Raw genomic sequence first — 26,523 nt, 5'->3', positions numbered from 1 at the left:
AAAACACACTCATTAACCCTACATGGAGTCAGTCTCTTTTTCCAGTGGTTGACACCTGGTTTTCTTTTATCGAGCCAAATTTCTCTCTCTACCAATGTGATAATTGCAAACAAATTTAAGAAGTCATCTATACGGTTCTAGGCTTGTCAACTCCTTCCAGCTGTAATTCTTTCCTGTTTCTCATCTGACAACCTATTCTTCCTGCTCCCCCAATTCTCTTCCCATAGTTCTTTGTATACTTGTATACTTTGTTCTGTATGTAATCCTCTCTTTTTGGGTTAGAAATACAAGATTTTTCTCAGCTATCCAATGACTCTGAATACAGTTATTTACAAATGACTTTTGGGGAGTTTATATATTTCCCTAACTTACTGGTTTGTAGCTAAAGAAGGAAAAAAAGAGGTCATTTGAGGGTGATGATTATAATATTTGAAGTTCAAGTAATTTCAAACATTAAATGTTTGCAAAGATTTTTTTTTTTCTCCACCAGGGTGTATTGGCATTTATCCATGACTGTGTGACACCTCTCTAAGATGTGAACTCTGTAAGAGTGTGTTATGTTGCACATGGCAAGGGAAGGCATATCAGAACTCATAAGCTGCTCTCAACTTATTATTTCACCTTTTGTTGTTGTTGTTTTTCTTTTTAGAATCAAGATTTGTTTGCTACATCGCAAAATAAAGAATATGATCCCCTTGGTCCCCTGCCACCTGGATGGGGTAAGTCACATGAATTTTTTCATTGAATTTGGTCATTTTAGAATCAGATATTTATGCGTGATACCCTGCTCTTGCTTCAGTGAATATCTAGGAAGATTTTTGGGTGTGTTGGTTTAATCTGGAATGCCAAATAGGCATTAAATTTCCCAAAAGTTCTAACTTGACCTTTTAGTATAGTAAACTTGTATTGGGATTCAGAATTACTTTATTCTAAAGTTTAAAAATATTTGGCTCACTCAGCAATAAAAAGAAATGATTTTTTGATACAATAATCTCAAAGGACCTCAACGACATCATGCTTAGTGAAAAAAAATCAATCTCAAAAGATTATATACTGTATGATTCAATTTATATAACATTCTCAAAATGATAAAGCTATAGAGATAGAAAACATGTTAGTAGGTGCCAGGAGATAGAGCCAGTGGGTACAAATACAGGAGGTAACATAAGTGTTTCCTGTGTGGTGGCGGAACTTCTATATCTTGACAATAGTGGTGATTACACAAATCTATACATAGGAGAAAAGTGCATAAAACTACACGGTTACATAAATGAATTCAGTTTTAAAAATTGATGAAAATTGAATAAAGCCTGTGTAGTTAACAATAGTGTATCAGTGTCAGTTTTCTGATTTTTGATATTATACTAATAGCTGTTTAAGTGTCAATATGGCGGTGACTCAAAAAACCACAGAACATGGCAGATAAAAGATGAATATATGCTTAGCTATGCACTTAGAGTATTGTTTTTAGATGATAAAAATTACAAAATTATTTGGATGCAAGAAGTAGTATAGGTTCTGGAAGTATATTTTTAAAATTTAAATTTAATGTGACTGCCAAGAACATGAACTTATTTTGTTATCATGTAGCCAGTCCTGTAGCACTGTGCGTGCTTCCTTTTGCCTAAGAAACAACCTTAAGGTTGGTTACATGTTTCCATACTCTAGATGCCATGATCAGCGAAGCCAGTGTTAATATTCAGGGTGTGTCACAAGATACAGAATCCCATTTTTCTGTATATTCACACCTGGAGTTCTGTTTCCATTTTAGGCTCAGCCAATGTAGAAAGTAGCTGAGATGTCAGGAGTCGGTTCATGATACCTACCAGCATATCCCTTCTGTCCCCCCATATCATCACTGCTGCTTAAAATCATGGAATCAGTGCTGGAGATACAGTTAAATGTTACCAGATACTAACTTGACAAGGCTATACAATTTGGCCTAAGACTCATCCTGCAGTAATCCTGCAATCGTGCTTAAAGAAAGATCTCAAGAATCTAAATAAATGTTATTTGAAAAAGAGATATCAACTTTCAAATGATGGGGGAAATAAATATTGGCTTTATCAGCATGGAATTAAGTTTAAAATTTTGTTTGAAAATTGCTAATTTTAGAAATTACTTTTTAAGAAGTTGGAATGCATTCTATACTTTTTAATACTTCATTTATTTATTTTGAGACGACATGGCCAAATTTTAAAAACGCAGATAAAGGAAGAAACCTGTCTTTTGAAGAACTAATTGGTAATGGAGCTAGAAGTCAGTAGTTCAAAACAACAGAACAATATTAAAATTTCAAAACTATTTGATTATTAAAAGAGAAAATGACATCCACATGTCTTCTAAACCTTAATGAGAAAGCTCAGAGAAGCAGGAGAAATTTTGTAGGAAGGAAACAACAAAATAAGGAGAACCCTAAAGCAAGAGTCAGGTGGGAAGCAGCATCTTCAGATGCAGTAAATTTAAAAACTGAGCCCTGCTGTCCATCCCTTGTGTAGAAAGGTACTATAGATATCTAGAAGGATTTGGAAACTGGGTATATTAAAGAACAGGATATATTTTGAAACATTGTCTTCACTAGTTGAATAATACCTAGTATATAGCAAACAATTAAGTTATATTCCTCCCTTCCACCCATTATATTTTAAGAAATGAGATGTGGTGTGAAAAAAATCCCTGAATGGAGGCTTGAGTTTCTATCCTGTCACTGCCGCTTAATTCTGAGATTTTGGGCAGATCACTTAACCTGTGTGAGTTTCTTTAACTTCAAGATAAAGTAAAACTACCTACAGCATGGGACTATTAAGGATAAAAGGAGGTCATGTATGAAAAGTTAAAATGATTAATTATTCTTGCTGCTGTTGGTTGGATTGAGCAGAAAGCTTCTATAGGCAGGATATTGTGAATTAAGTCTCTTTAACTTCTGGGATATAATGATGTTTTTGTAACTTTAGTAAGTGTGAATTTAATATTTGAATAAATTAAACCTTTTTTAAAAAATTAAATCTTTCAAAGTTGTGATTTAAAAACTATAAAATCACCAATACAATGAGAAATGGGCAGATTCAGCTCATCTTATATTAGTTTGAAAGAAGAAGGCTATGCTAACTCTAATGCTTTGGTTTTTGTTTTTGTTTTTAAACGTAAGAGAAGAGAACGGACAGCAATGGTAGAGTATATTTTGTCAACCACAACACTCGTATTACACAATGGGAAGACCCCAGAAGTCAAGGGTAAGAACTTTCAGTTACTAGTTTATAGATAACCTCTTTAAAGAATGTGCTCTATTTCTGAATCAGTTAAGAAAAAAAATCAGTTATGTATACTTTCCCCAAATGCCTTAAACATTAATCACCCACATACCTTAGAAAGAGAAAAAATTACACTATCACTTTAATACAGTGATGTGGGTTTCTTGAGAGTATAGGGGAAAAAACTCAGTGGTATATACAAATACACTTTGTATTCAAAAATACCTACTTATTATTAGAAAGACCAGATTAGTAATTCTAAAGCAAGGTTTTACAACCTGGGATCCACTGGGAGTACTTTAGGGAGAAAAAAATACACATTTGGTTTTATTAGTAGTCTGAAATTGAGTGTTTCTTTCCACTGTGATTGTAGGTTACAACCATAGTAGAATTAGCAATGCCTAAGATTTTGCCACCAGTAGAAATCACAGGTTTTTTAATATCATTCTGCAGTTGTTGCAGACATATCATAATATTGTTTACACACTTCATTATAGGAACTTTCTATTTAATATATTAATAGATACACATTATTATAAGTTTGTCTTTTTAATGTTTTGATTAATTATGTATATATAATTGCTTTCTCTGTAACATTATGTAATAGTGTATTAGTTTGCTAGAGCTGCCTTAACAAATTACCACAATTTGATTGGCTTAAAGAGTAGAAATTTGTCTCAGAGTTGAGGAGACTAGAAATCCAAGATCAAGGTGTCGACAGGGCTGTGCTCCCTCTGAAGGCAGTAGGGAAGGACCTATTTCAGGCCTCCTCCTAGCTTCTGGGAGTTTCTTGGCTTGTGGCAGCATAACTCTAATTTCGACATGGCATTCTCCCTGTGTACATGTCTCAGTGTCCAAATTTCCCCTTTTTATAAGGACACCAGTCATAATGGATTAGTGTCCCGTCATACTCCAGTGTGAACTCATCTTAGCTAATCACATCTGCAATGACTCTACTTCCAAATAAGGTCACATTCTGAGGTACTGAGGGTTACAAATTTGCAGGGGGACACAATTCAGCCTATAACAGTATGTAGTACTATGCATTTATCAGACTGCCAGAGGGATCCATTCTGCAAGGAATTTGGTAGAGAGCACAGTCCCAACAAGATTACCCTCACTTCAGACAGCCACAGGCTGGGAGGGCCCCAGGACTACTCTCACTTCAGACTTGCTATAAATTGGGGGGGGGGTCCCCATAACAACCTAGAGATACTAGAACTCACTGAAGCCTCTTGTGTTCACAATCATGTTTATTACAGGGAAAGGATACAAATTAGAACCAACAGAAGGAAGAGATGCATCGGGCAGAGTCTGAGAGGGTTTCAAACTCCCTCTCAATACTCGACACATACTGTTGTTCCACATCATTTCTTTGGATCATTTCTTTGGTTCCAAAGAACCAAAGTATGGAACAGTATGTGTCGAGTATTCCCAACCAGGGAATCTCACTTGATCTCTGGTATCCAGAGTTTTTATTGGGGCTCCATCATGTACTGCCTGTGTGACTAACTTGTAGTCTCCAGCGCTTCCCCAGAGTTGGAGCTAATACTTTGTTTTCATTTACTGCAGAAGTTAGAACTGATATGTCATATCTCAAAGTCTACATCATAAACCACATTGTTGACTGTCCAGTGTTTAAAGTCCCCAGGCAAACAAAGATGTTCCTGACAGGCAGGACATTCCAGAGGCCTAGAGATCACCTTCCATTAGCCAAGGGCAAAGGCCAGATCTCTATTTAGCTGAGACAAATTCTTTGCTTAACACATTCCATAGCTTAAAGTTTTAAAAACCACTGTTCTAACTAAAGGTATGCTTTAAATTTAAAATCTGTTTCTGGGTACCAGCAAATTACATTTTTTTATGGAGTTAGGATATTTAACTTAAATATGTTTAATTTCCCAAAAAGAAAGAATTAAGAATTTCAAAGGTAACATTTCTAATTTCTCTTTAAACTTCTTTCTCTAAAGATAGAATAGACCACCTCACCTTTCTGCACCTTTGTTTCCCCTTGGATCTTTCAAAATTTCAGACATAAAGTTAGAATCAGTATTTTAATAATGTAATACAAGTGACCCAGTTCTATCCAATTTATTTTGTTTTTAGGACAACTTGTTACTAAGTCTGTTTCACAAATATGATTACAACAAATGAGATTTAACATGCTTGTAGGATATCTAGATAGAGAGGTCTAGTAAACAACTGGAAATACTGGACTAAATGGTTTTCTAGACGATTCCTACTGCATTTATGGGTATTCTTAGTTTCTATACTTGGCTAACAAGCAGCTCTTTCACATTTCTTGTTTTAATTTTTTCCTTATGTTTTGTAGTCAGTTAAATGAAAAGCCCTTACCTGAAGGCTGGGAAATGAGATTCACAGTGGATGGAATTCCATATTTTGTGGATCACAATAGAAGAACAACAACCTATATAGATCCCCGAACCGGAAAATCTGCCCTGTAAGTTTTCTAAACATTGTAGATTAAAAGTAAAACTGATTCCAGGATTTTAATGTAAAAGATCTGAATTAGCAAGTAGAAGTACAGTTTTTACTATTCCTTGAGTTGGCATGCCCATAGGTTTCTGTTTATTAAATATTTTGTATTTCAGTTACCATCTTGAATATTTTCTCCCAGAGACTTTTCATATTTCTTACCATGTTGCACACAGCACTAAATGAGACTATTTAGAAATTATCAGTATAGTACTGCTCACCAATTAATCCCTGATTTCCAAGCTTTTCTTTCATTTCCATTACCTTTTAATTTAAAAGTTCCCTTTACTTTGTTTTTCTTTCTGTTTTTAAAAAGTAACTTTGTGTTTTGTTGATTTGCTTAATATGTTTTGTTTACGGGGGTTTTTCTATGGTAAAATAAACACAATAAAGTTTACTATTTCAAGTGTACAGTTTAAAGGCATTAAGTACATTCACATTGTTGTGTAACCATCACCACCATCCATCTCCAGAACTTTATCATCTCATACTGAAACTCTGTACCCATTAAACAGGAACTCTCCAATCCTCCTCCTCCTTCAGCCCCTGATAACTACTGTTCTGCGTTCTAATTTTGTGAATTTGACTACTCATATAAGTGGAATCATACAATATTTGTTCTTTGTGACTGGCTTATTTCATTTAGCATCATGTCTCCAAGCTATAGCTTGTGTCAGAATTTCATTCCTTTTTAAGGCTGAATAATATTCCATTCAGTGTATACACCACATTTTGTTTATACATCTGTCCATGGACATTTGGGTTGTTTTCCCAAACAACAGGCCAATATTTTGGCTATTGTGAAAAATGTTGCTATGGAGTGTACAAATATCTGTTCAAATCCTTGCTTTCAGTTTTTGTGTGTATATACTTATAAGTGGAATTCCTGGATCAAATGGTAATTCTGTGGTTTTTTGAGTCACTGCCATACTGTTGTCTACAGCAGGTACACCATTTTACATTCCCGCCAGCAGTGCACATGGGTTCCAGTTTTTCCAGTCCACACTAACAGTTTTTCCTTTTTGTTTGTTTGTTTTTTATAATGCCATTCTGTAGGTAGGAGGTGGTATCTCATTGTGGTTTTTATTTTTATTTCTCTAATGATTCATGATGAGTATCTTTTCATGTGCTCATTGGCCATTTGTACATCTTCTTTGAAGAAATGTCTGTTTGAGTCCTTTGCCCATTTTTGAATCGTTTTTTTTTTGTTATCGTTGAGTTTTAGAAGTTCTCTATTCTGGATATTAACCCCTTATCGGATATGTCATTTGCAAATAGTTTCTCCCATTCTATGTGTTGCTAAGAGTTTTATAGCTTTAGCTCTTATATTTAGGTCTTGGATCCATTTTTAGTTTATTTTTGCAGATAGTATTAGGTAAGGGTCCAACTTCATTCTTTTTTTTTTTTTTTTTTTTTTAAGATTTTATTGGGGAAGGGGAACAGGACTTTATTGGGGAACAGTGTGTACTTCCAGGACTTTTTTTTCCAAGTCAAGTTGTTGTCCTTTCAGTCTTAGTTGTGGAGGGCACGCTCAGCTTCAGGTCCAGTTGCCATTACTAGTTGCAGGGGGCACAGCCCATCATCCCTTGCGGGAGTCGAACCAGCAACCTTGTGGTTGAGAGGATGTGCTCCAACAAACTGAGTCATCCGGGAGCTCAGCGGCAGCTCAGCTCAAGGTGCCTGTTCAATCTTAGTTGCAAGGGGCGCTGCCCACCATCCCTTGTGGGACTCGAGAAATCGAACTGGTAACCTTGTGGTTAAGAGCCCGCGCTCCAACCAACTGAGCCATTTAGGAGGCAGCTCAACTCAAGGTGCCGTGTTCAATCTTAGTTGTAGGGGGCATTGCCCACCATCCCTTGCAGGACTCGAGGAGTTGAACTGGCAACCTTGTGGTTGAGAGACCACTGGCCCATGTGGGAATCGAACCGTCAGCCTTCGGAGTTAGGAGCATGAAGCTCCAACTGCCTGAGCCACCAGGCCGGCACCAACTTCATTCTTTTAGAAATGGATATCCAGTTTTCCCAGCACCCTTTGTTAAAGACTGTCCTTTCCCCATTGAATGGTCTGGGCACTCGTGTCAAAAATCTTGACCATCTGTGCAAGGGTTTATTTCTGGGCTTTCTATTCTGTTGGTCTATATATATCTTAGTACAACACTATTTTGATTACTGTAGCTTAGTATTATTAGGTTGGTGCAAAAGTAATTTCGGTTTAAAAGGTTAAAATAAGTGCAAAAACCACAATTACTTTTGCACCAACCTAATAAATTTTGAAATCAAGAAGTGTGAGTCTTCCAACTTTGTTCTTCTTTTTCAAGATTGTTTTTGCTTTTCAGGGTCCCTTCAGATTCCGTATGATTTTAGGGTGAATGTTTCTCTTTCTACAAAAAATGTTTTTGGGATTTTGATAGGGATTGCATTGCATCTGTTCACTTTGGTTAGTATTGACATCTTAACAATGTTAACTTTTCTAATCCATAAACATAAGCTGTCTTTACATTTATTTGTTGCCTTTAATTTCTTTCAACAATGTTTTGTAGTTTTCAGTGTGCAAGTTTTTTACCCCTTTGGTTAAGTTAATTCCTAAGTGTTGTTATTGATGCTATTTGTAAATAGAATTGTTAATTTCCTTTTCAGATTGTTGATTGTTAGTGTATAGAAATGCAACTGATTTTTGTGTGTTGTTTTGTATCCTACTTTACTGAATTTACTTATTAGTTCTAAGAGGTATTTTTGTCTGGAATTTTTAGGGTTTTCTGTGTATAAGATCTCATCTTTAAACAGATGGATTTTATTTCCTTTCCAATTTGGATGCCTTTCATTTATTTTTCTTGCCTAATTGCTCTGGTTAGAACTTCTAATACTGTGTTGAACAGAAGTGGCGAAAGCAAGCATCCTAAAGCTTTCACTCTTTCACCATTGAGTGTGATGTGTGTGAGCTGTGGGATTTTGATATATGACCTTTATTATGTTGAGGTAGTTTCCTTCTAGTCCTAGTTTCTTGAGTGTTTTTATCAAAATGATTTTGAATTTTATCAATGCTTTTATTTGCATCAATTAAGATGATCATGTGGTAATTTCTCTCTTTGTTATCAACGTGTGGCGTATTACATTGATTTTTCATTTATTGAACCACCCTTGCCTTTCAAGAATAAATACCACTTTGTCAAAAGGATTAAAATAATCCTTTTAATATACTGATGAATTCAGTATGCTAGTTGAGGATTCTTGCATCAATGTTCATAAGAAATATTGTTGTGTAGTTTTCTTGTTTTTTTATCTGGCTTTCATATCAGGACAATATTCGTCTCATTACTTTTTAATTTTATACTTTCTGAATATTAAAAGTTTCATGTTTAAAGCAGAAACTAGGAATTCAGGCCAATTTAGCTGTTAATTAAATTAGAAATGATTTAGATATGGAAATAAATTACAAATAGATACTATTGTATCATTCATTTTAGTTACAATTATGTTTGGGTACGTGTAAGGAAACCCCAAAATCCTGGCTTGTATAAGTCACTCCATCATTTAAAAATGTCTCAGTGGGACTTATACAGCACGCTATTGAATAATCCATGGATCAAAGAAGAAATCATGAGTAATTGGGCAATATTTTGTACTTAATCATAAGAAAAACACAACATATCACAATTTGTGGATTTAACAAAAGTAGTCCTAAATAAATTCCCAGAGGAAAATTTATTGCTTTAAAAGACTAGAGTAGAAAATAAGAAAGGTGTAACATCAGTGATCCTTGCTTCCATATTTAATAAGTTGGAAAAAGAAAAGTTAATTAGAATACCTAATGGTATTATGAATATCCTATTATATTGTATCCACAACTCAAGAAATGCGTGTGCTTATGTTTTTTTAATTAAGATTAGAACAGATTTATGGAATCACATTGCTAATTGGGAAGTTTCTAAAAGACTTTTGCAGATTTTTATTTACTTATAGATTGTATGGAGAAGGGAATTTTGTCCAAATTAAAATTATTAAAAAAAATAAGTTAATTAAACCCAAAATAAGCACAAGAAAAGAAATAAGCATAAAAGCAGAAATCAATGAAATGGAAATGAAACAATAAGAGAAATTAAAGCTAGAAGTTGGATCTTTGAAAAAGATTAATAATATTGATAGCCTCTAGTAAACTTTAGAGAAAGAAAAAGAAAATACAAAGTATTAATACAGACATGAAAGGACATTGCTACATATTCTACAGACTAATTAAATAATAAGGGATATATTTTGAACAATTTTATGGCAATAAATTGGACATTTAGATGAAATGGACAAATTCCTTGAAAGATACATCACCAAAATGGACATAAGAAGAAATTATAAATCTGAATAGCTCTATATCTGGTAAAGAAATTGAATTCATAATTAAACAATTTCCCATAAAGAAAATTCTGGCCTAGATGGCTTCACTAGTAAATTTTATCAAAATTATAAAAAATAATACCAATCATATTCACATTCTTTCATAAAATATAAGAGATGAGAACACCTCTCAACTCATTTTATGAGCTTTTACAATCATGATACCAAAATCAGACAAGAACAGTATAAGAAATTATTGACTAATATTTTTATGAACATAGGTACAAAAATCTTTAACAAAATAATGTCAAATTAAATTCAAGATATAAAAGGAATATTCCGCTGTCATGATGTGGAGTGGAGTTTATCCCAGGAATGCAAGATTGATTTAATATACAAAAATCAATCAATGTAATTTACATCATTAACAAATTGAAGGAGAAAAATCATGATCATTTCAAGAAAGCTTGAAAATACTGACAAAATACAATGTCAGTTTATGAGTATGGTAAACTCTGCTGCCTTGGAAACTTTGTTACCTGAAAAATTGTATTTACAGAAGACCTGCAACCGACATCATACTTAACGATGAAATAACTGTTAAGATCAAGAATAAGATAAAGATTAAGCCACAGTCTCCTTGGAAAAAGAAAAAAAAGAATAAGACAAAGATATCTACTGTCACTACTTCTGTTCAACGATGTATTGGTAGTTCCATGATATAAGAAAGAGAAAAAATATATAGATTGGAAAGGAAGAAGTAAAACTGTCTTTTTTTCACATAGATAACATACATAATTGTATATATAGAAAATCATAAGGAATCTAGAAAAAACTACTAGAACTAATATGTAAATGTAACGGTATTGTCAGATATAAAGTCATTATATGAAATCAGTTGTATTTCTACATTGACCATTTAGAAAATGAAATTAAAAATAGTTCAAGGGAAAAGGGAATAATTCAGTGACATGAAATTCAGGGCTAGCTTGGTAGCTCAGTGTTGTCATCAGTCAGTGCTCGAGGCTTCTTTCTTTCTGTTCTACATCCCAGACCGTGATCTCTGCCCTCAAGTTTACCTCATAGTTTGTGATAGCTGCTGAAACTTCAGCTATCATAGTTACGACTGCAGCTGGAATATGAGGAGCAAATTGGAAAGAGAAAAAAATCCCTTTCCCGCTGTCTCTGCTCTCTTAAAAATAGTCTTCCTGGAAGTCCTGTACAACACTTCCACTTATACCTCATCAGCCATGGTTAAGTCACACAGCCACACTGGGGAATCTCGTCTTTATCCTGGGTAGCAGTCTGCCCAGGTAAATATCAAGAGTCTGATGTAAGGACATCGGAAGGAATGGGTTTGGGGATAGACAACATTCTCAGATAGAACATACTTTACCCTGTTGACTATATGTAAGAGAAAAATCCCACAACAGTGGCTTTAAAGAGATGAAAACTTCGTTTTTTGCTTAAAAATAGTCCTGGGAAATAAAAAATTTAATAGGTGGTGGTATGAGTATTCTGTACTAAGTTTTTTTTTTGTATTTGACTGCTAAGTACTAAGGGGATTTGGTATTTTGCCTTTCCTTTGATATTTTATCTTATCAGCAACTGCATATGTCATATTAACATTTTTCCTCAGAGACAATGGACCCCAGATAGCCTATGTACGGGACTTCAAGGCGAAGTTTCAGTATTTCCGGTTCTGGTGTCAGGTTAGTATTAGGACTATATTTTTATACTCCCTTTCTTTTTATGTATGTTGCTTATATTACACAGTCAGTGATTCTATTGGAAAATAACCCATAGAAAAATGGTAAAATGGGAAGCATCAGAATCATTTTCTGCTATTCTGAAAGCAAAGAAATAGATTTATCAATTAGATAATTTGTGGCTTCTCTTTTCCAGAAGAATAAATTTGAAACCATTTGAGTAAGAAAATAACTGCTGCTCTTTCGAGTACCCATTACTTTCAGATTGCAGGAATCTCAAACAAATGAGTTAAAATATTTTGTGATGTATAATAAATTGTAACCAGCCCCTTTCATAGCTAGCATTTGATATAAATGACTTTGATAGATACATGCATATATATAGTTATAGTCAGAGTATTTTTCTTAAATGTGACCAACTATTTCTGATGTGTAAATATTTATTGAATTAATGATTTCTCTATGGGTTCTAAATAAAAATATACTATTCAAAATATTGCTGTGATGAATATCTTTAAACTTCAAACTCTTGTAATGAACTGGGCCAATGCAAGCAAGAAGAATCTGAATTAAGGTTTTGAAAATAAAATTGATTTATTTGACTCATTAAGTAAGCACTGTCACATGAGATCTTGTTTGCCTGTTTCTTATATATCAAATGATCTATAATTAGCATGAATGCTCACAAATGCATGGTTAAATATTGAATACAAATTCATATTCAAAGTCTACTTGTTTCTATAAGCAAAGACAAAGTAAATAAAAGTTTACCCTTTTGGTTTTTTAATAGTCCATTTTAATGGTGAGAATTGACTTAAGTAATTCTTATATTTCAGCAACTGGCCATGCCACAGCACATAAAGATTACAGTGACAAGAAAAACATTGTTTGAGGATTCCTTTCAGCAGGTACTGTTTCATTCACTCACTAATTTGCCCCCTGGCTGCTAGGCCAGAACCACCTTTTAATCTTAACAGCCTGGAACTTTTTGAGTTGGAGTCCTTGAATTTTAAAGTCTAATCTCATTGCCAGCTACCTTAGTAGTTAAAATTTAGGAACATGTAGATAGATATTTTTGTGTGTGTGTTTTGTGTGTGTATTGTGCTTTTGGAATGTCTAAGTAACTTAAAGTGATTTGTGAGTTTCAGGTTTCCGTTTCTAAACTGTTTGATTTGAAATATATATTTAAGTGAGAAAATAGGCTTTGGGTAGAAAAGTCTGGAAATATCCATATGAAAATTATTGGATTGGTAGAACAGGAGTGGGAAGACTTTCTATAGTTTTGTAATACTTGCATATTTTACAGTAAGCACTGTATTCTTATATAAATGTAAAAAAAAATTTATGTAGGAAAGAAATTGGTCGTTGGTGACAATATCTAAGAAAAGATATTTTTCAGGAGTTGTCAACAAATTTTTTTAGGTGTCCTCAGAACCAGAGTTAATTTACTACTTAACTTTATTTTGCAACTTTACTAACTGCAACTAAATGTGAAGTGATTTTGTTATAAGAAAGATTAAAATGACCAATGGAAAAAATGTCTCAAAATGAAAACATCTAGTTAGTCCTTGTTTTATGGCCAGATGTGGACGTAATTCTTTAATATCAAGCCCCTGTGATAAAGTGTGGTAGCTAGAGCTTCAGGAAGTGCCACACTGAATGCGAAAGGGAAAGATTGTCTGAAATAGTTGACAGTAACTGACTACTTACTTTTAGAAACGGTTGTTTCGTTTCCTAATTGGCACCTCAGTTATTAACATTGAAAGGAAAAAAGCCAGTTGGCATCCTGCCAAATATAAGCAGCTAGCTTTTTAGCCCCAGAACTTGACTAAAATCATTGAGAGGATTATGAGTTGTTCCCTTGATCTGATACATGTCTCTCTAAGGCCATTCCCCACCCCAGTCATTATCTATATCTAATTTTCATATTCATAACCACTGTGTAGTCACTGAGTACTCCAGTTTCTTGAAACATAACTTGCCTATAGCAGTGATGAAAAGATGTAAAACATGATTAAATGTCCCTTTATCTTTTGAACTTTGAAACCAGAGGCTTTTGCAGAACAGACCAGATGGTGCTGAAACAGTTGTTTAAAATAGTCATCGTAGATTTGACATTTATCTGAAATAAAAACTTGAGAAAAACTTGATTGCTTTGGAAGAGTGACAAATCTGAAAGCAAAATTAACATCAGATTTTTTTCATAACTGTTGGATAAAGTTGTTTTGGATAGTAAGTGTTTTTATTAACATAGCACAACTGCTTATGGGGGAAATTGCAGGAGAAATTTTTTTCCTTCGTATTAGGCATTTGTTAAAGGACAATATTTCAAGATACTTTTTTCAGGGAACAGTGAATCCCTAGGTATCAGACACAGAGCAACGGAACAACCAGAATTTCCAGGAGAATAGCCTTGAGTTTGGGGGATCAACAAGAGAAATCAGGGACAGCCCTAGGGTTTGGGGAGCAGCCAAGGAATAGTCAGAGGGAACAAGAAACAAGTAACAGAAAAAGATATTTTTAACCTGTAACATCTCTTATTTGCATTGCTATATATCTAGCCTCTAGTATTTGTAGAATATTTGTCACAAGCATTGAATTTTTTGTTATGGGATTTTCTTGTTTGAGTGGGATATGAATTCATAAAAATGATACATCTGTTGTGGGAACTGAGAGAACCCTGGCATAAGCAGGTTACTTACTGAGCTTCTCTGGATATTTAAATGTGAGTGTTCATTCTTATCGTTTCATAAAATAGAGGCATTGTATCAACTTCTCTCTCTCCAGGCCCAGTCATTTTTCTTCTAAGAGTAATTAGTATTCGTAATGTTATAATAGCCCGATTTGGGGCAGGTAATTAGTTTTACAAAGGAAGAACCCAAACGACCTATTGTAGCTCATAGACTATACTGTCCTTCAAATATGAAGATGATCTTATTAACCACTGTAGTGGGACACAAAATTTGAGTAGTTTTTCCAGGTATTTATAGGTTTCTACTGAGAACGAGTTTCTAAAATTAACTATATTTTCTCTTCAATCACTGGTTTTCATTTCCAAGTTAGCAGTTAGCTATTATGTGTACCTTTTGGCTGTAAATAAACCCAAACCTACCAAAACCAAAACAAACAAAAAAAGGACCTAACCTCTGACTGTGCCTACAATTAACCGTGCATAAGCAAATGAGAGAAGCAACTTTGTAACTCAATAGCAGGATCATTTAAAAAGGAAATTATATATTTATAAAGTATATAAAGATATAGATAAGTATAATATATAAAATACTATGAAACTTTAATATATTTTCTGTATTTGTTGTGTTGACTAGACCACAAACACCATTCTGTGTCTTGGGGAATTTAAGTTACTTATAATAACTAACTTAACCTGGAAGTGATAGAATGGTATTTCAACAACTGCTTTTACCAATTGTTTTACTATATTGTTTTGTAGATAATGAGCTTCAGTCCCCAAGATCTGCGAAGACGTTTGTGGGTGATTTTTCCAGGAGAAGAAGGTTTAGATTATGGAGGTGTAGCAAGGTAGTGATAATATGAATACTCAGAACTTAGTTCCTTTCTTCCAAAGGTATCATTACACTTTGCTTGCGAGTATTATTTTCTCAGTCTTATATTTCAGGAAAATGAAATATAGCAAATTATTGTGCCTTTATTATGGCTGCAGCTGCATAATTTCACCAACATTATTTTGGAAGGTACTTTGAGGGACTGCTAGTTGATTTCATCCACATCACTCATTTAATCCTCAGGATAACCCTATGAGGGGAAATTTTAAAGGTAATAATGAGGTTTAGAGTCTAACCTAAAGCACATACTAAGTTGTAGAGCTTGGATGCAAGCTTTGCATCATCAAACCAGAAGCCAGTGTTCAATCTACCACCTCATGTTTGATCCACAGAGCATACAAGGCTTTATAGTGATCAGGTCATTTTCCCATCACAGATTACTGATAGAGCTAATAGTCACTCAATTCCAAACTGAGATTAATATATATTTTGAGAATATAGAAGGCTGTATAAAATAGGAGTTGAAAATTTTAATTCTATTTTCTTAATATTGGAGCTTCTAGTTAAACCCTAGAAGATAGACTGAAGCAAGAAATAGCTTTGTTACATAACAAATACATCAATTTAAATATTTGCATAGCAGTAGCATTGTGGAAAGGCAAGAACTTTGGAATCAAGACCTGATTTTAATCCTTTTCCTGCACTCACTAGTATGACCTGGGTCAAATACCTTCTTCTGTAAAATAAGAATAGTCGTATCTACCTTTCTAGGATTATTGTGAAGAGTAGAGATACTGTTGATTAATGACCTAGTGCTTACTAACTGGTGGCTACATTTTAGTAGTTTTTATTTATGTTGTGTTTCAGAGTTCACATTTCAAAATGTATGAAGTAATCACAAGTAAATAATAAATATGAGTAGAAACTTAATTTTGTGCAGGTTAGAGATCATTGAAGAGGAGGGCAACTATTCATTCTTAATTAGAAAATCAACTAGCAGTTTTAAAGTAGTAAGCAGCATTACCACCCGAGATCATGAACTAATAGGAAAAGAAATCTCAGGCACAAGATGATACCACATGTATTGTCCCAAATCTGCTCTGCCTACTGTTCTACCAGACCCACCCACATTATATTAACTAGTAACTATAATCTTTTGTTAATATTGGTTGGTATTTTCATAGCATTTGAATTAGAGCTTCTCAGAGCATTTTTCTATTGAGTGAGTGGCTTGAATTAAGTCTTTATCGCTCTGAAATAGGACTTTTTTCATATTTATCTAGGATTTAGAGAGCGGTGGTACTTGATGAGGATCACTGTGGATCTTAGTAATAGGTGGAATAATGTTAGATTCATTTCAGTTGCTCTAACCACGAGTCAATAGTAAAGTTTAAACTTGCCTACGTGTGTTTCACTGAGTCTAAGACTAATATTATCATATTTTAACATCTCTGAAATTGTGATGTGTATCAGTTATAATTGGGACAAAGTTTTTAGTGGTTCATCAAATAATGGTGTCTAAAGTTAATGATGTCTTAGATTCTTTGAAATATAATAAGTGGTGTGTAAATATCACTTCACCTGTGTGAAATAGGTGTCAGTTTAAACAGAAACAGTAAAAATCAACATGGGACTAGGAAATTATGTCCAATTGAGGAATGTTGACTACCTGAGAACTTTGTAGCACTGCTCTTTGATTTGTTGGAATGGTTCTTAAAGATTTTTAACCATAAGTTTTTTGTTTTTTTTTTAATTTCAGAGAATGGTTCTTTCTTTTGTCACATGAGGTGTTGAACCCAATGTATTGCCTGTTTGAATATGCAGGGAAGGATAACTACTGCTTGCAGATAAACCCTGCTTCTTACATCAATCCAGATCACCTGAAATATTTTCGTTTTATTGGAAGGTTTATTGCCATGGTAAGTATAGGTAGAGAACTGTGTTTACTTTGCTAATTCAGCAATACTAGAGCATTGTTTCTTTAACTTTTTCATTTGAAATTTTTTTGTCACTAAGACATTTCTAAGGTTGAATTTGTTATATTTGCCCTTTTTCCACAACTGTGCCATAATAGAGCATATGACAGGGGAGCCTTTTTTAAATAAAGAACTCATCTAACATTCTGAAATATAATGACTATTGTAAAATTACCGTAAGTGGTGGTGTTTTCTTCTCGCATAGGCTCTGTTCCATGGGAAATTCATAGACACAGGCTTTTCTTTGCCATTCTACAAGCGTATCTTGAACAAACCAGTTGGACTCAAGGACTTAGAATCTATTGATCCAGAATTCTACAATTCTCTCATCTGGGTTAAGTAAGTTTATTTCCATTTAATTTGTCAATGTATAATCTATATGCTTTCATTATGGTGTTGGTAACTTACCTAAACTAAGCATATAATTGGTTTATTGAATTTAAACAGTCTACATTAAATCTGTCTCATTATTCAATGTGATACATTTTACAGAAATGTAAAATGCTCTTAGGCAAAAATATGACTTTAGAGCATAACTTTTTAGTTTTCTTATTATTTTGATGTTATAGAGTAATAGTAATTAAGATCATAGTCCTTTAGTTAAAAACTTTCATATGATTGAATTAGAGTAACAAACCGTGTCAATTTCATTTGTGCAGAGAAAACAATATTGAGGAATGTGGATTGGAAATGTACTTCTCTGTCGATAAAGAAATTTTAGGTGAAATCAAGAGTCACGATTTGAAACCCAATGGTGGCAATATTCTTGTAACAGAAGAAAACAAAGAGGAATACATCAGGTGAGAGATAATGCTCCTTTTGACATAGTTTAGACTTTCTGTTGTATTACAACACATTGATGATTGCCTAGTAATACTAGTGGACAATAGTTCACAAAATAATTTTTGCCTTTTTACTGATAATTATGAGAACTGATTGTGTATTATTAAGGATATGATTGATCACTTTTTCTATCTTGTAAGTGTTGAGAAAGGAACAAGGAAAGTGCTATGGGAAGTCAAAGGAGGGAGACATCATTTCATCTAATTGTAATCATGGAGCAAATAACTGATGATATTTAAGTTGAGCCTTGAAGGTTGGGTAGGATTCAGTTTTCAGAAATGAGAGCAGAAGTTATGAGCAGAGATATGGTGGCTGGAAAGCACAAGTCACACATAGTAGTAAATAGCTAAGAGTAGCCATGCTGTGTGTGGTGCTGTCATCATCTCAGAGTTGTTATTCCATTCTGCCATGTCCTGCATTTCCAAAGCCAAGGAAAATGAGGGATCTTTAGAAGATGTGGTGGCTAATAAATTATGATAACCCTTAAAAGAACAGAACAGTTAGACACGTGGTAGATTAGAACCCAGATTACAAGAAATTAAGGACTAAATTAAGTAGACAGTCTAAATTTCTCTTTTAACAAGTCTGGCAGTGAGAGAAGCAGGACAGGTTCTTGTAGAGGCAACAGGGTAGCAGGATTATCTAGAAGGTTAATTCAAACTAGACCTTACAAAGAATTAGTCTAGCGGGTGCTAATAGGTTTTATAAACCTTTTCTGGTATATTTTCAATTTAACCAGAATTTTGAAGATTTATAAAGTGATAAAAAGCAATTTTGATCATTTTAGAACTTCCACTTTTTCTCCAAAAGTGGGAATTTTATTTAATGGTAGAAGTAATGTTAGATCACTCTTTTAAATACTGATTTTGTAACTAATATGCTTATGTAACATTGTGTCATTGAAAAGAATCTCAAATTTATATGCAGATATTTTCATGGGGAATATTGTAAGTTCAGGCAAAATTTATAAGTAAAATAATGGTTTATAGTGTATCATTTCTTATGCTTTGCATTGGTTCATAATTTTAGTCTGAAGAGTTTTTAGTTCATTCACATATTCTCAACACCAATTCAAGGTTAGATTTCACATATGTTTCTTCCTGAGTTCCAGTTTCTGGGACTCCTGGGACTGCTTTTCTACTTTTTAAATATTAATATATCCAGCTTTCTTGTGATTAGTAATCTTCATGGTATACCTTCCTGCATCCTTGACTTTCAGTCCTGTGTCTTTGTATTTAAAGTATGTTTCTTATAAGCAGCATGTTTATTTTTATCCAGCCTGATCATCTTTACTTTTTAATTGCATTGTTTAGTACATTTACATTTAATGTTACTACTGGTGCTTGGACTTAAGTCTGCCACCTTGCTATTTGTTTCTTATTTTTTCCAATTTCCTTTGTTCCTACTTTTCTGCCTTCTTTTGAGTTAATACATTTTTAGTTTTCTTTTGTTATCTTTCCTGTTGGTTAACTATATCTCTAATTTTTTTTAGTGAGTGCTCTAATGATTATAATAATTACATCTTTAACATACCACTATAATATTCTATTAATATATCTATAAAATATAACCTATAATTAATATTATACTACTTGTACAATATAAGAGATTCATAATAGTATGATTCCATTTGTATCCAGCCATTTGTGTTTATTGTTGCCATATTTTATTTGTTATAAACCCTATAATACATTATTATTCTTGATTTAAGCAAACAATAGATTAAGAAAAAAATAGTCTTTTATATTTAGTCACATTACCATTTCTGGTTCTCTATTCTTCCCACAAATCTGCTTCTCCCTGTGGGATCATTTCCCTTCATCTTTAAAAACTTTCTTCACCATTTATCTTAGTATGTACCTGCTGGCAATAAATTCTCTCAGCTTTTATCTGAAAACATGTTTATGTCACCTTTAGTTTTGAAGGATATTTTTTACAAGATTTAGAATTCTAGGTTTATAGTTTTTTTCTTTTTTTTTTAAACACTTTCTTTCAAAATATCATTCTATTGTTGCCTTCTATTATTTTTAATGATGTGAACCATTGTTGTTCTGGATGAAATGCCCTCTCACCTTCTCCCCACCCCCGCTGGCTTTTAAAAGATTTTCTCTTTAATTTTATTTTTTAGCATTTTGATGTACCTGTTGTGATTTCTTGTGTATTTGTTCTTGGCATTTCTGAGCTTCTTGTATCTGCGATTGATGTCATTTTGGGCGTTTATTTCTATGGATGTTCCTTTTGCTTGATTCCCTCTCTACATACTTCAGAGACTTCAGTTACATGTATAGTATATTTAACCTTTGATAACATCCCGTGGTTCTCAGATGCTATATGTATGTATATATTTTTATCTTTGTCTTTCAGTTTGGATCATTTTGATTGACCTGCCTTTGAGTTCTCCTTCTCTTAAGCTCATCCAATGAAGTTTTCATTTCAGATATTCTATAATTTCCATATGGTTCTTGTAAGAGTTTCTGTGCTGAGAATCTCCATCTCTTTACTCATTTTGTCCACCATGTCACTCTCTGAAGGACAGGCCTGTTTTACCATTTTGGGTCTGCCTCTTGGTTTTGGAATCTTGACTTCCGAAGCTGCAGGTCATCCTCTTTTAGGACTCACTTTTACATTAACAGATGCTGCTGCTGTTGTCACTACTCCTGCCTCCTCGGTTTCTACTTGCTTTTCTGCCTTTCTCTTTCTCCCTCTTCTGGCAGCTTTTGGAGTGGTTATGTCAATTGGTTTAGTCACATCCTCATTGCTGGCTTTTTCTTCATGGTCAGTATCTTCCTTTGAAACACTAGTTTCTTTTTCTTCAACTTCAACATCAGATGATGCATTTGATTGTTTAGCTGATGCCTGTTGACTTGAAAATTTCACTTTCAGATTGTTATCTATCTTCCATAAACCTTCATTAAAGCCTTTTCGTTTATTTGGTTTTCCGTACTTTTCCTTATTTTCTGAGTAAGGAAATATATCCTTTGGGCCTAAAAAAGCAGTCTCGTGAGTTCCAGAAAAGAAAATGGGTAGTTTGTGGGTGGCTTTACAGCTCCATCAGGAACTTCATCTATTCGAGCTGGCCAATGGGCATAACCTTTCATCTTGGCGAAGATCTCAAGTCATGCTTTTTCAATCTAGTTGTAGAGGGCGCAGCTTACTGGCCTATGTAGGACTCGAACTGGTGACCTTGGTGTTATAAGCACCTCACTCTAACCACTGAGCCAACTGGCTGCCCACTGGCGGCCCAGCTCCAAGCTCAAGCTGTTGCTTCTCACTGGTTCCATGTGGGACTCAAACCGGTGACCTTGGTGTTATGAGCACTGCACTCTAACCACTGAGCTGATCGGTCGCCCACTGGCTCAGCTCCAAGCTTAAGCTGTTTTTCTCAGTCTAGTTGAGGAGGGCGCAGTTCACTGGCCCATGTGGGAATTGAATCGGCAACCTTGTTAAGAGCTCGCGCTCTAACCAACTGAGCCATCCAGCCGCCCCTATAAATTCTTCAATACATCTTTAATAGCTTTTTAAAAAGTCTTTGCTAACCTCAACATAGGGCCATCTGTGGGCCTTAGTATATAGACTTTTTTCTCTTGATTATGAGTCACCTTTTTCTGCTTCTTTGTATATGCAGTCTTTTTTTTTTTAATTGTGGGTGATACTTGGTAGAGACTGGATTCTTTTTTCATCCTCTGAAGAATATTGAGTTTTGTTTTGATGGGCAGTTAAATTAAAGGTAGATCACGTTGATCCTGTGGGAGCTAGCTAGATCTGATATATTTCCATTTTGCCTGTAATCCTAAAACATAACCTTTATTCCTAGAACCTGGTCCTTACTCTTACAATGGAAAGCACAAAGTGTTTACTGTGTAAAATTCTGTCTCTCCAACACCAAGTAGCTGCTGAAATTTCAGCTTGGATCTTTGGCTTTCTAGTTGTTTTTTGCACAGGGTTCCCTGGAGTCCTGTCATCCTCTACATTTGTATTTAGGAGTCAGCTAAGGATTTGAAGTAAATTTCTGTGCAGATTTGGGAACTTCTTCTCTTTGTCTTCTTTTTCTTTCTGGAATTTTCCCGTAGCAGCTTCGGCAACTTCAGGCTCCCTGCCTCTTGTTTCCTCAGCCCAGTGAGACTGTTGCTTTCCATCTGAGCTCTATTCCCCAGTGCTCTGTGTCAATTGGGAAGTGCCCAGGGGAAAAGCCTAGTAAATATGGATCTGCTCTAGTGTTCCATCTTCTTTCAGAAATCTCATCCCCACCAGTTTCTGCCTGCCTTTGGTTTCTCTCTGAGGTCATTTTTTTTTTTTTTTTTAATAATTTCCCCAGAGTTTATCATTGTAATCACCAGGAGGATTAGTCCAATACAACCTACACTGCCATTTTCCAAAATTTCATTTTTCAATAAACTTTGGGACTTAATTGTCTTAAGTTTCATCAAGTAATCAAATACCTAAAATACACATTTATTTGTTTATTACAATTGTTAGAAAATAAATATTCTGTAATAAAATGAAAAAACAGTTTATGTTTGTTGTGATTTTAACTGTTAATATGTATGTATATAGATGAAGATTAGAAGAAAGTCATAAAGTTATAATCTAAGAATATTTAGTAGAGGAGAATTTTTGTTAAAAATATTTTCATTCAAAAAATTGTAAGAAGGAAATTGTAAGTTAAAAGAAGCTTAAGAGACAGTGTATGCTTAAAAGAAGCTTAAGAGACAGTGTATGCTTAAAGAAGCTTAAGAGACAGTGTATGCTTAAAGAAGCTTAAGATGCAGTGTATGAACTTTTCTTTAGCTTTGACTCAAGCAACGTTTAAAAAAAAATTTGAGTCTATCAGTAAAATTTGAGCACTGAACATTGTATATAAAGTAATTATTCACTTTTTTGTATGATAATAGAATTGTGGTTGTGTTTTTTAAAAACACATCTTTTTTGTAGAGATATATACTGAAATATTTATGTTTAAAATGAAATTATATCTAGGGTATTAGTAGGGGCATAATGAAATAAGGTTGGTATTGTGTTGAAGCTGGGATATCTGTACATGGAGTTCATTATATTCTACTTTTATATATATTTGAAGTTTATCATAAGTTTTTAGAAATTATTTTTACACTCAGAATTTAAAGGTAAAATCTAAACTTCCTAATGGCCTTTTTTTATGTCTATTTACCAGAATGGTAGCTGAATGGAGGTTGTCCCGAGGTGTTGAAGAACAGACACAAGCTTTCTTTGAGGGCTTTAATGAAATTCTCCCCCAGCAGTATTTGCAATACTTCGATGCAAAGGAGTTAGAGGTAATGAGTTTTTCTTCTTTCCTCTGCAGCTTGCTGGTAAATAATGCCTTCAGTTGTCTGCTTTCTGCTCACTTTCCCATCTTTCCAGTGGCAGTAGTATTTTTTATGCAGGCAAGATGTTTTGAAGCATCCCCAGTGTTTTAAAAGGTCCATAATTTATCCAAATATGTAAAAATATTACCGAAAAAAAGTATCACTATCAGAACCTCTCTACAATGAATGATTTACTTACCTGACTAGGTGAATATATGACACCATATGTGGAAACTCACCTTTCATGAGTACAGTAGATACAGTTCTTAATACACAGTTTATAAGCCAAAGCTTCCTAATTAATTTGCTTTTTGAAAGTTGTTTAATATTGGTCCTGTCTTAACTATATCTAGCATTTTTATATAGGTTGTACAATTACCTAAAGAAACCATTTGTCTTTTTTATTCCTAAAGGTCCTTTTATGTGGAATGCAAGAAATTGATTTGACTGACTGGCAAAGACATACCATCTACCGTCATTACACTAGGACAAGCAAACAAATCATGTGGTTTTGGCAGGTTTGTCTCAGTTTATTCCTATTGACAGACAAACCGTAATTTTTTAGAAATTTTTTATTATATATAGAAATGAGTCATGAACAAAATGTACCAGTATGTTCAGTCCCCTTATTCCATCTATGCATTATAATAAATGAATACAGATTATAACAGTATCATTTTGAGACTATTACCAAGTAAGTAACCCATACCTTGAACCTTTGCCCAGAATATAGGATAACTCCAGATGATAAGATTCCCTTGCATTTAATCTAAATGCTTTGGAATTTTATAGAGCTGTCTGAAGTATGGTTTCTATCGTTCATACCTCGTTAAAAATTACATGATATTCAGAAGGCAAACTTAAGAAAGAGACCTGGTTTGGAATCATAATGGTGTCTCTTCAAAAAACGTCTACTATAGCATATGAAAAGATTTTCAACACCACTAATCATTAGGGAAGTGCAAATCAAAACCACAGTGGAATACCATTTCACATCCATTAGGGTGGCTGTTATAAAAAAATGAAAAATAATCATTCTTGGTGAGGATGTGGAGAAATTGGAACTTTCTTGCATTACTGGTGGGAATGTACAATAGTTTTCAAAGTTCCACCACTGGGGAAAACAGTTACTCAAAAAGTAAAATATAGAATTAACTTGGGATCCAGAAATTCTCCTAGGTATACCCAAAAGAACTGAAAGCAGGGACTCAAACAGATACTTATATATCTATGTTCATAACAGCATTATTCACAATAGCCAAAAGTTGGAAGCAACCTAAATGTCCATCAACAGATGGATAAACAAAATGTGGCATACACATACAATAGAATATTACCCAGCCTTAGAAAGAAGGGAAATTCTGACATATACTGCAACATGGATAAACCTTGAGGATATTATGCTAAGTGAAATAAGCCAGTCACAAAAGGACAAATATTGTATGATTCTACTTATATGAGGTATCTAGAATAGGCAAATTCATAGAAACAGAAAGTAGAATAGAGGTTACCAGGGGCTGGGGTGAGAGGTAAGTGAGGAGATAAGTTTAATGCATTCGGAGTTTGGGGATGATAAAAAAGTTCTGGAAATAGTGATGATAATTATACAACAGAGTGAATGTACTTAATGCCATTGAATTGTACACTTAAAATGGTAAATATTTATGTTACATATATTTTACCACAATAAAAAGTTTTTAAATTTAAATTTCTGCTATTCACATAAAGAAATTCATAAGAAACTTGGATGAACTGAGCTTCTGTAACAAATAGGATGAGCATTTTACTTGACAGTAACACAATAGGATAAAAATTATTCTTTACAAAAAAATACTGGACTGAGCCAAAGTACTTGTGCTACAGGCTAGAAAGCATCCTCCAGAGATCTAATATTTTGAGTCAGAATTATATAGGAGTTGAAGGCCACATAATTCTGGCAATGCTTAGCCATACCGAAACCTAAGGAATATTGAGAGAAGGAAGTTATTAGGGTATGTCTGGATCAGAATTCAGTGAGTTTGGTTTTGTTAATAAAATCGATAAATGTTTATTGACTCAAGCTATGTGTCCTGTGTAACCACATGAATATCCTATAAGACAGGCAGATCTAAGGGCAAAAAGGAAGGGCTGCTCTAGAAGAGCTGATCTTGAGACTGCATGAGAAGGGAGCTCTTGGGTCCAGGGCACCCTTCTTTTTCTACCTCCCTATAAGGATGTGGTCCTATGATTTATATAGATTGGTGGGGCTTTGACAAACATGGAGAAGCTCCACCATCCACAGTGGTGGGCACAGTCATTATCTATTGTCTCTGACACTGGGAGTTCATTTAAGATTTTGAAATGATTGTTTTTATCAACCTATATATCTCTTTAAATGTGCTTTTAATAGTTTGTTAAAGAAATCGATAATGAGAAGAGAATGAGACTTCTACAGTTTGTTACTGGAACCTGCCGATTGCCAGTTGGAGGATTTGCTGACCTCATGGGTATGTATATATACAGAAACATTTTTCCTATACAAAAAATTTTCACCACACTGCTGTTACATCACTGTGTATATACAACTTATCAGAAATAAGAGGTAAGCATAGCTATTTTCTTAAATAGTCTAGTTAACCTGGATTTGTGTAAACTTTTATATTACTTTGTACTCCTTACCTCTAGACATTTTTAAACATTAGGCTAGACCCCACATTTTAATTCAGTAGGATAGCTGTTTTCTACATATAAATCTGTTCATTAGTCATTTAGCAAACATTTTTGTGTCTCCTATGAGCCAGGCACTATTGGTTGTATTATACTATATTTTAATGATGTGTTTACCACTCTTCCCTATTATACCTAGAGCTCCCTAAGGTGAAGATCTATATCTTCATCTTTTTATTTCTAGCACTTAGCATAGTGCCTGTCACATAGTAGTCACTGATTAAAATGTGTGTTGTTTGGAAATGAATGACCATGAGAATATTTATTTTGTGACTAAAAAATTAATTAAATTCAAGTCTCTAACACAAATATTATGCCAAATCTGATAGAATTTGTGATCCCTAAGCCTGCTTCAGGTGAAGCAGCGAG

The 26,523-nt window shown here is 34.1% G+C and overlaps 1 protein-coding gene and 1 pseudogene across 4 annotated transcripts in view; one reads left to right on the top strand and one right to left on the bottom strand.

Annotated features, from left to right (window-relative positions):
- Positions 1 to 26,523, top strand: part of ITCH (itchy E3 ubiquitin protein ligase) — a 138,002-nt gene that overhangs the window by 101,614 nt on the left and 9,865 nt on the right. For all 4 annotated transcript variants that reach the window (XM_033095353.1, XM_033095354.1, XM_033095355.1 and 1 more), the window contains 12 exons: positions 650 to 719; positions 3,149 to 3,233; positions 5,584 to 5,712; positions 11,712 to 11,784; positions 12,618 to 12,689; positions 15,233 to 15,321; positions 17,065 to 17,224; positions 17,487 to 17,620; positions 17,941 to 18,081; positions 23,295 to 23,415; positions 23,862 to 23,966; positions 25,838 to 25,934. In XM_033095353.1, the coding sequence (XP_032951244.1) occupies positions 650 to 719; positions 3,149 to 3,233; positions 5,584 to 5,712; positions 11,712 to 11,784; positions 12,618 to 12,689; positions 15,233 to 15,321; positions 17,065 to 17,224; positions 17,487 to 17,620; positions 17,941 to 18,081; positions 23,295 to 23,415; positions 23,862 to 23,966; positions 25,838 to 25,934 (1,276 nt within the window). The remainder of the gene's footprint in view (positions 1 to 649; positions 720 to 3,148; positions 3,234 to 5,583; positions 5,713 to 11,711; positions 11,785 to 12,617; positions 12,690 to 15,232; positions 15,322 to 17,064; positions 17,225 to 17,486; positions 17,621 to 17,940; positions 18,082 to 23,294; positions 23,416 to 23,861; positions 23,967 to 25,837; positions 25,935 to 26,523) is intronic.
- On the bottom strand, positions 20,567 to 22,086 carry LOC117016234 (PC4 and SFRS1-interacting protein-like; annotated as a pseudogene).

This window comes from Rhinolophus ferrumequinum, chromosome 23 (assembly GCF_004115265.2).
Source record: "Rhinolophus ferrumequinum isolate MPI-CBG mRhiFer1 chromosome 23, mRhiFer1_v1.p, whole genome shotgun sequence".
In the NCBI taxonomy this organism is placed as follows: domain Eukaryota; kingdom Metazoa; phylum Chordata; class Mammalia; order Chiroptera; family Rhinolophidae; genus Rhinolophus; species Rhinolophus ferrumequinum.
The sequence above is the reverse complement of the archived record's forward strand: the minus strand, read 5'-3'. Positions and strand labels throughout refer to the sequence as shown.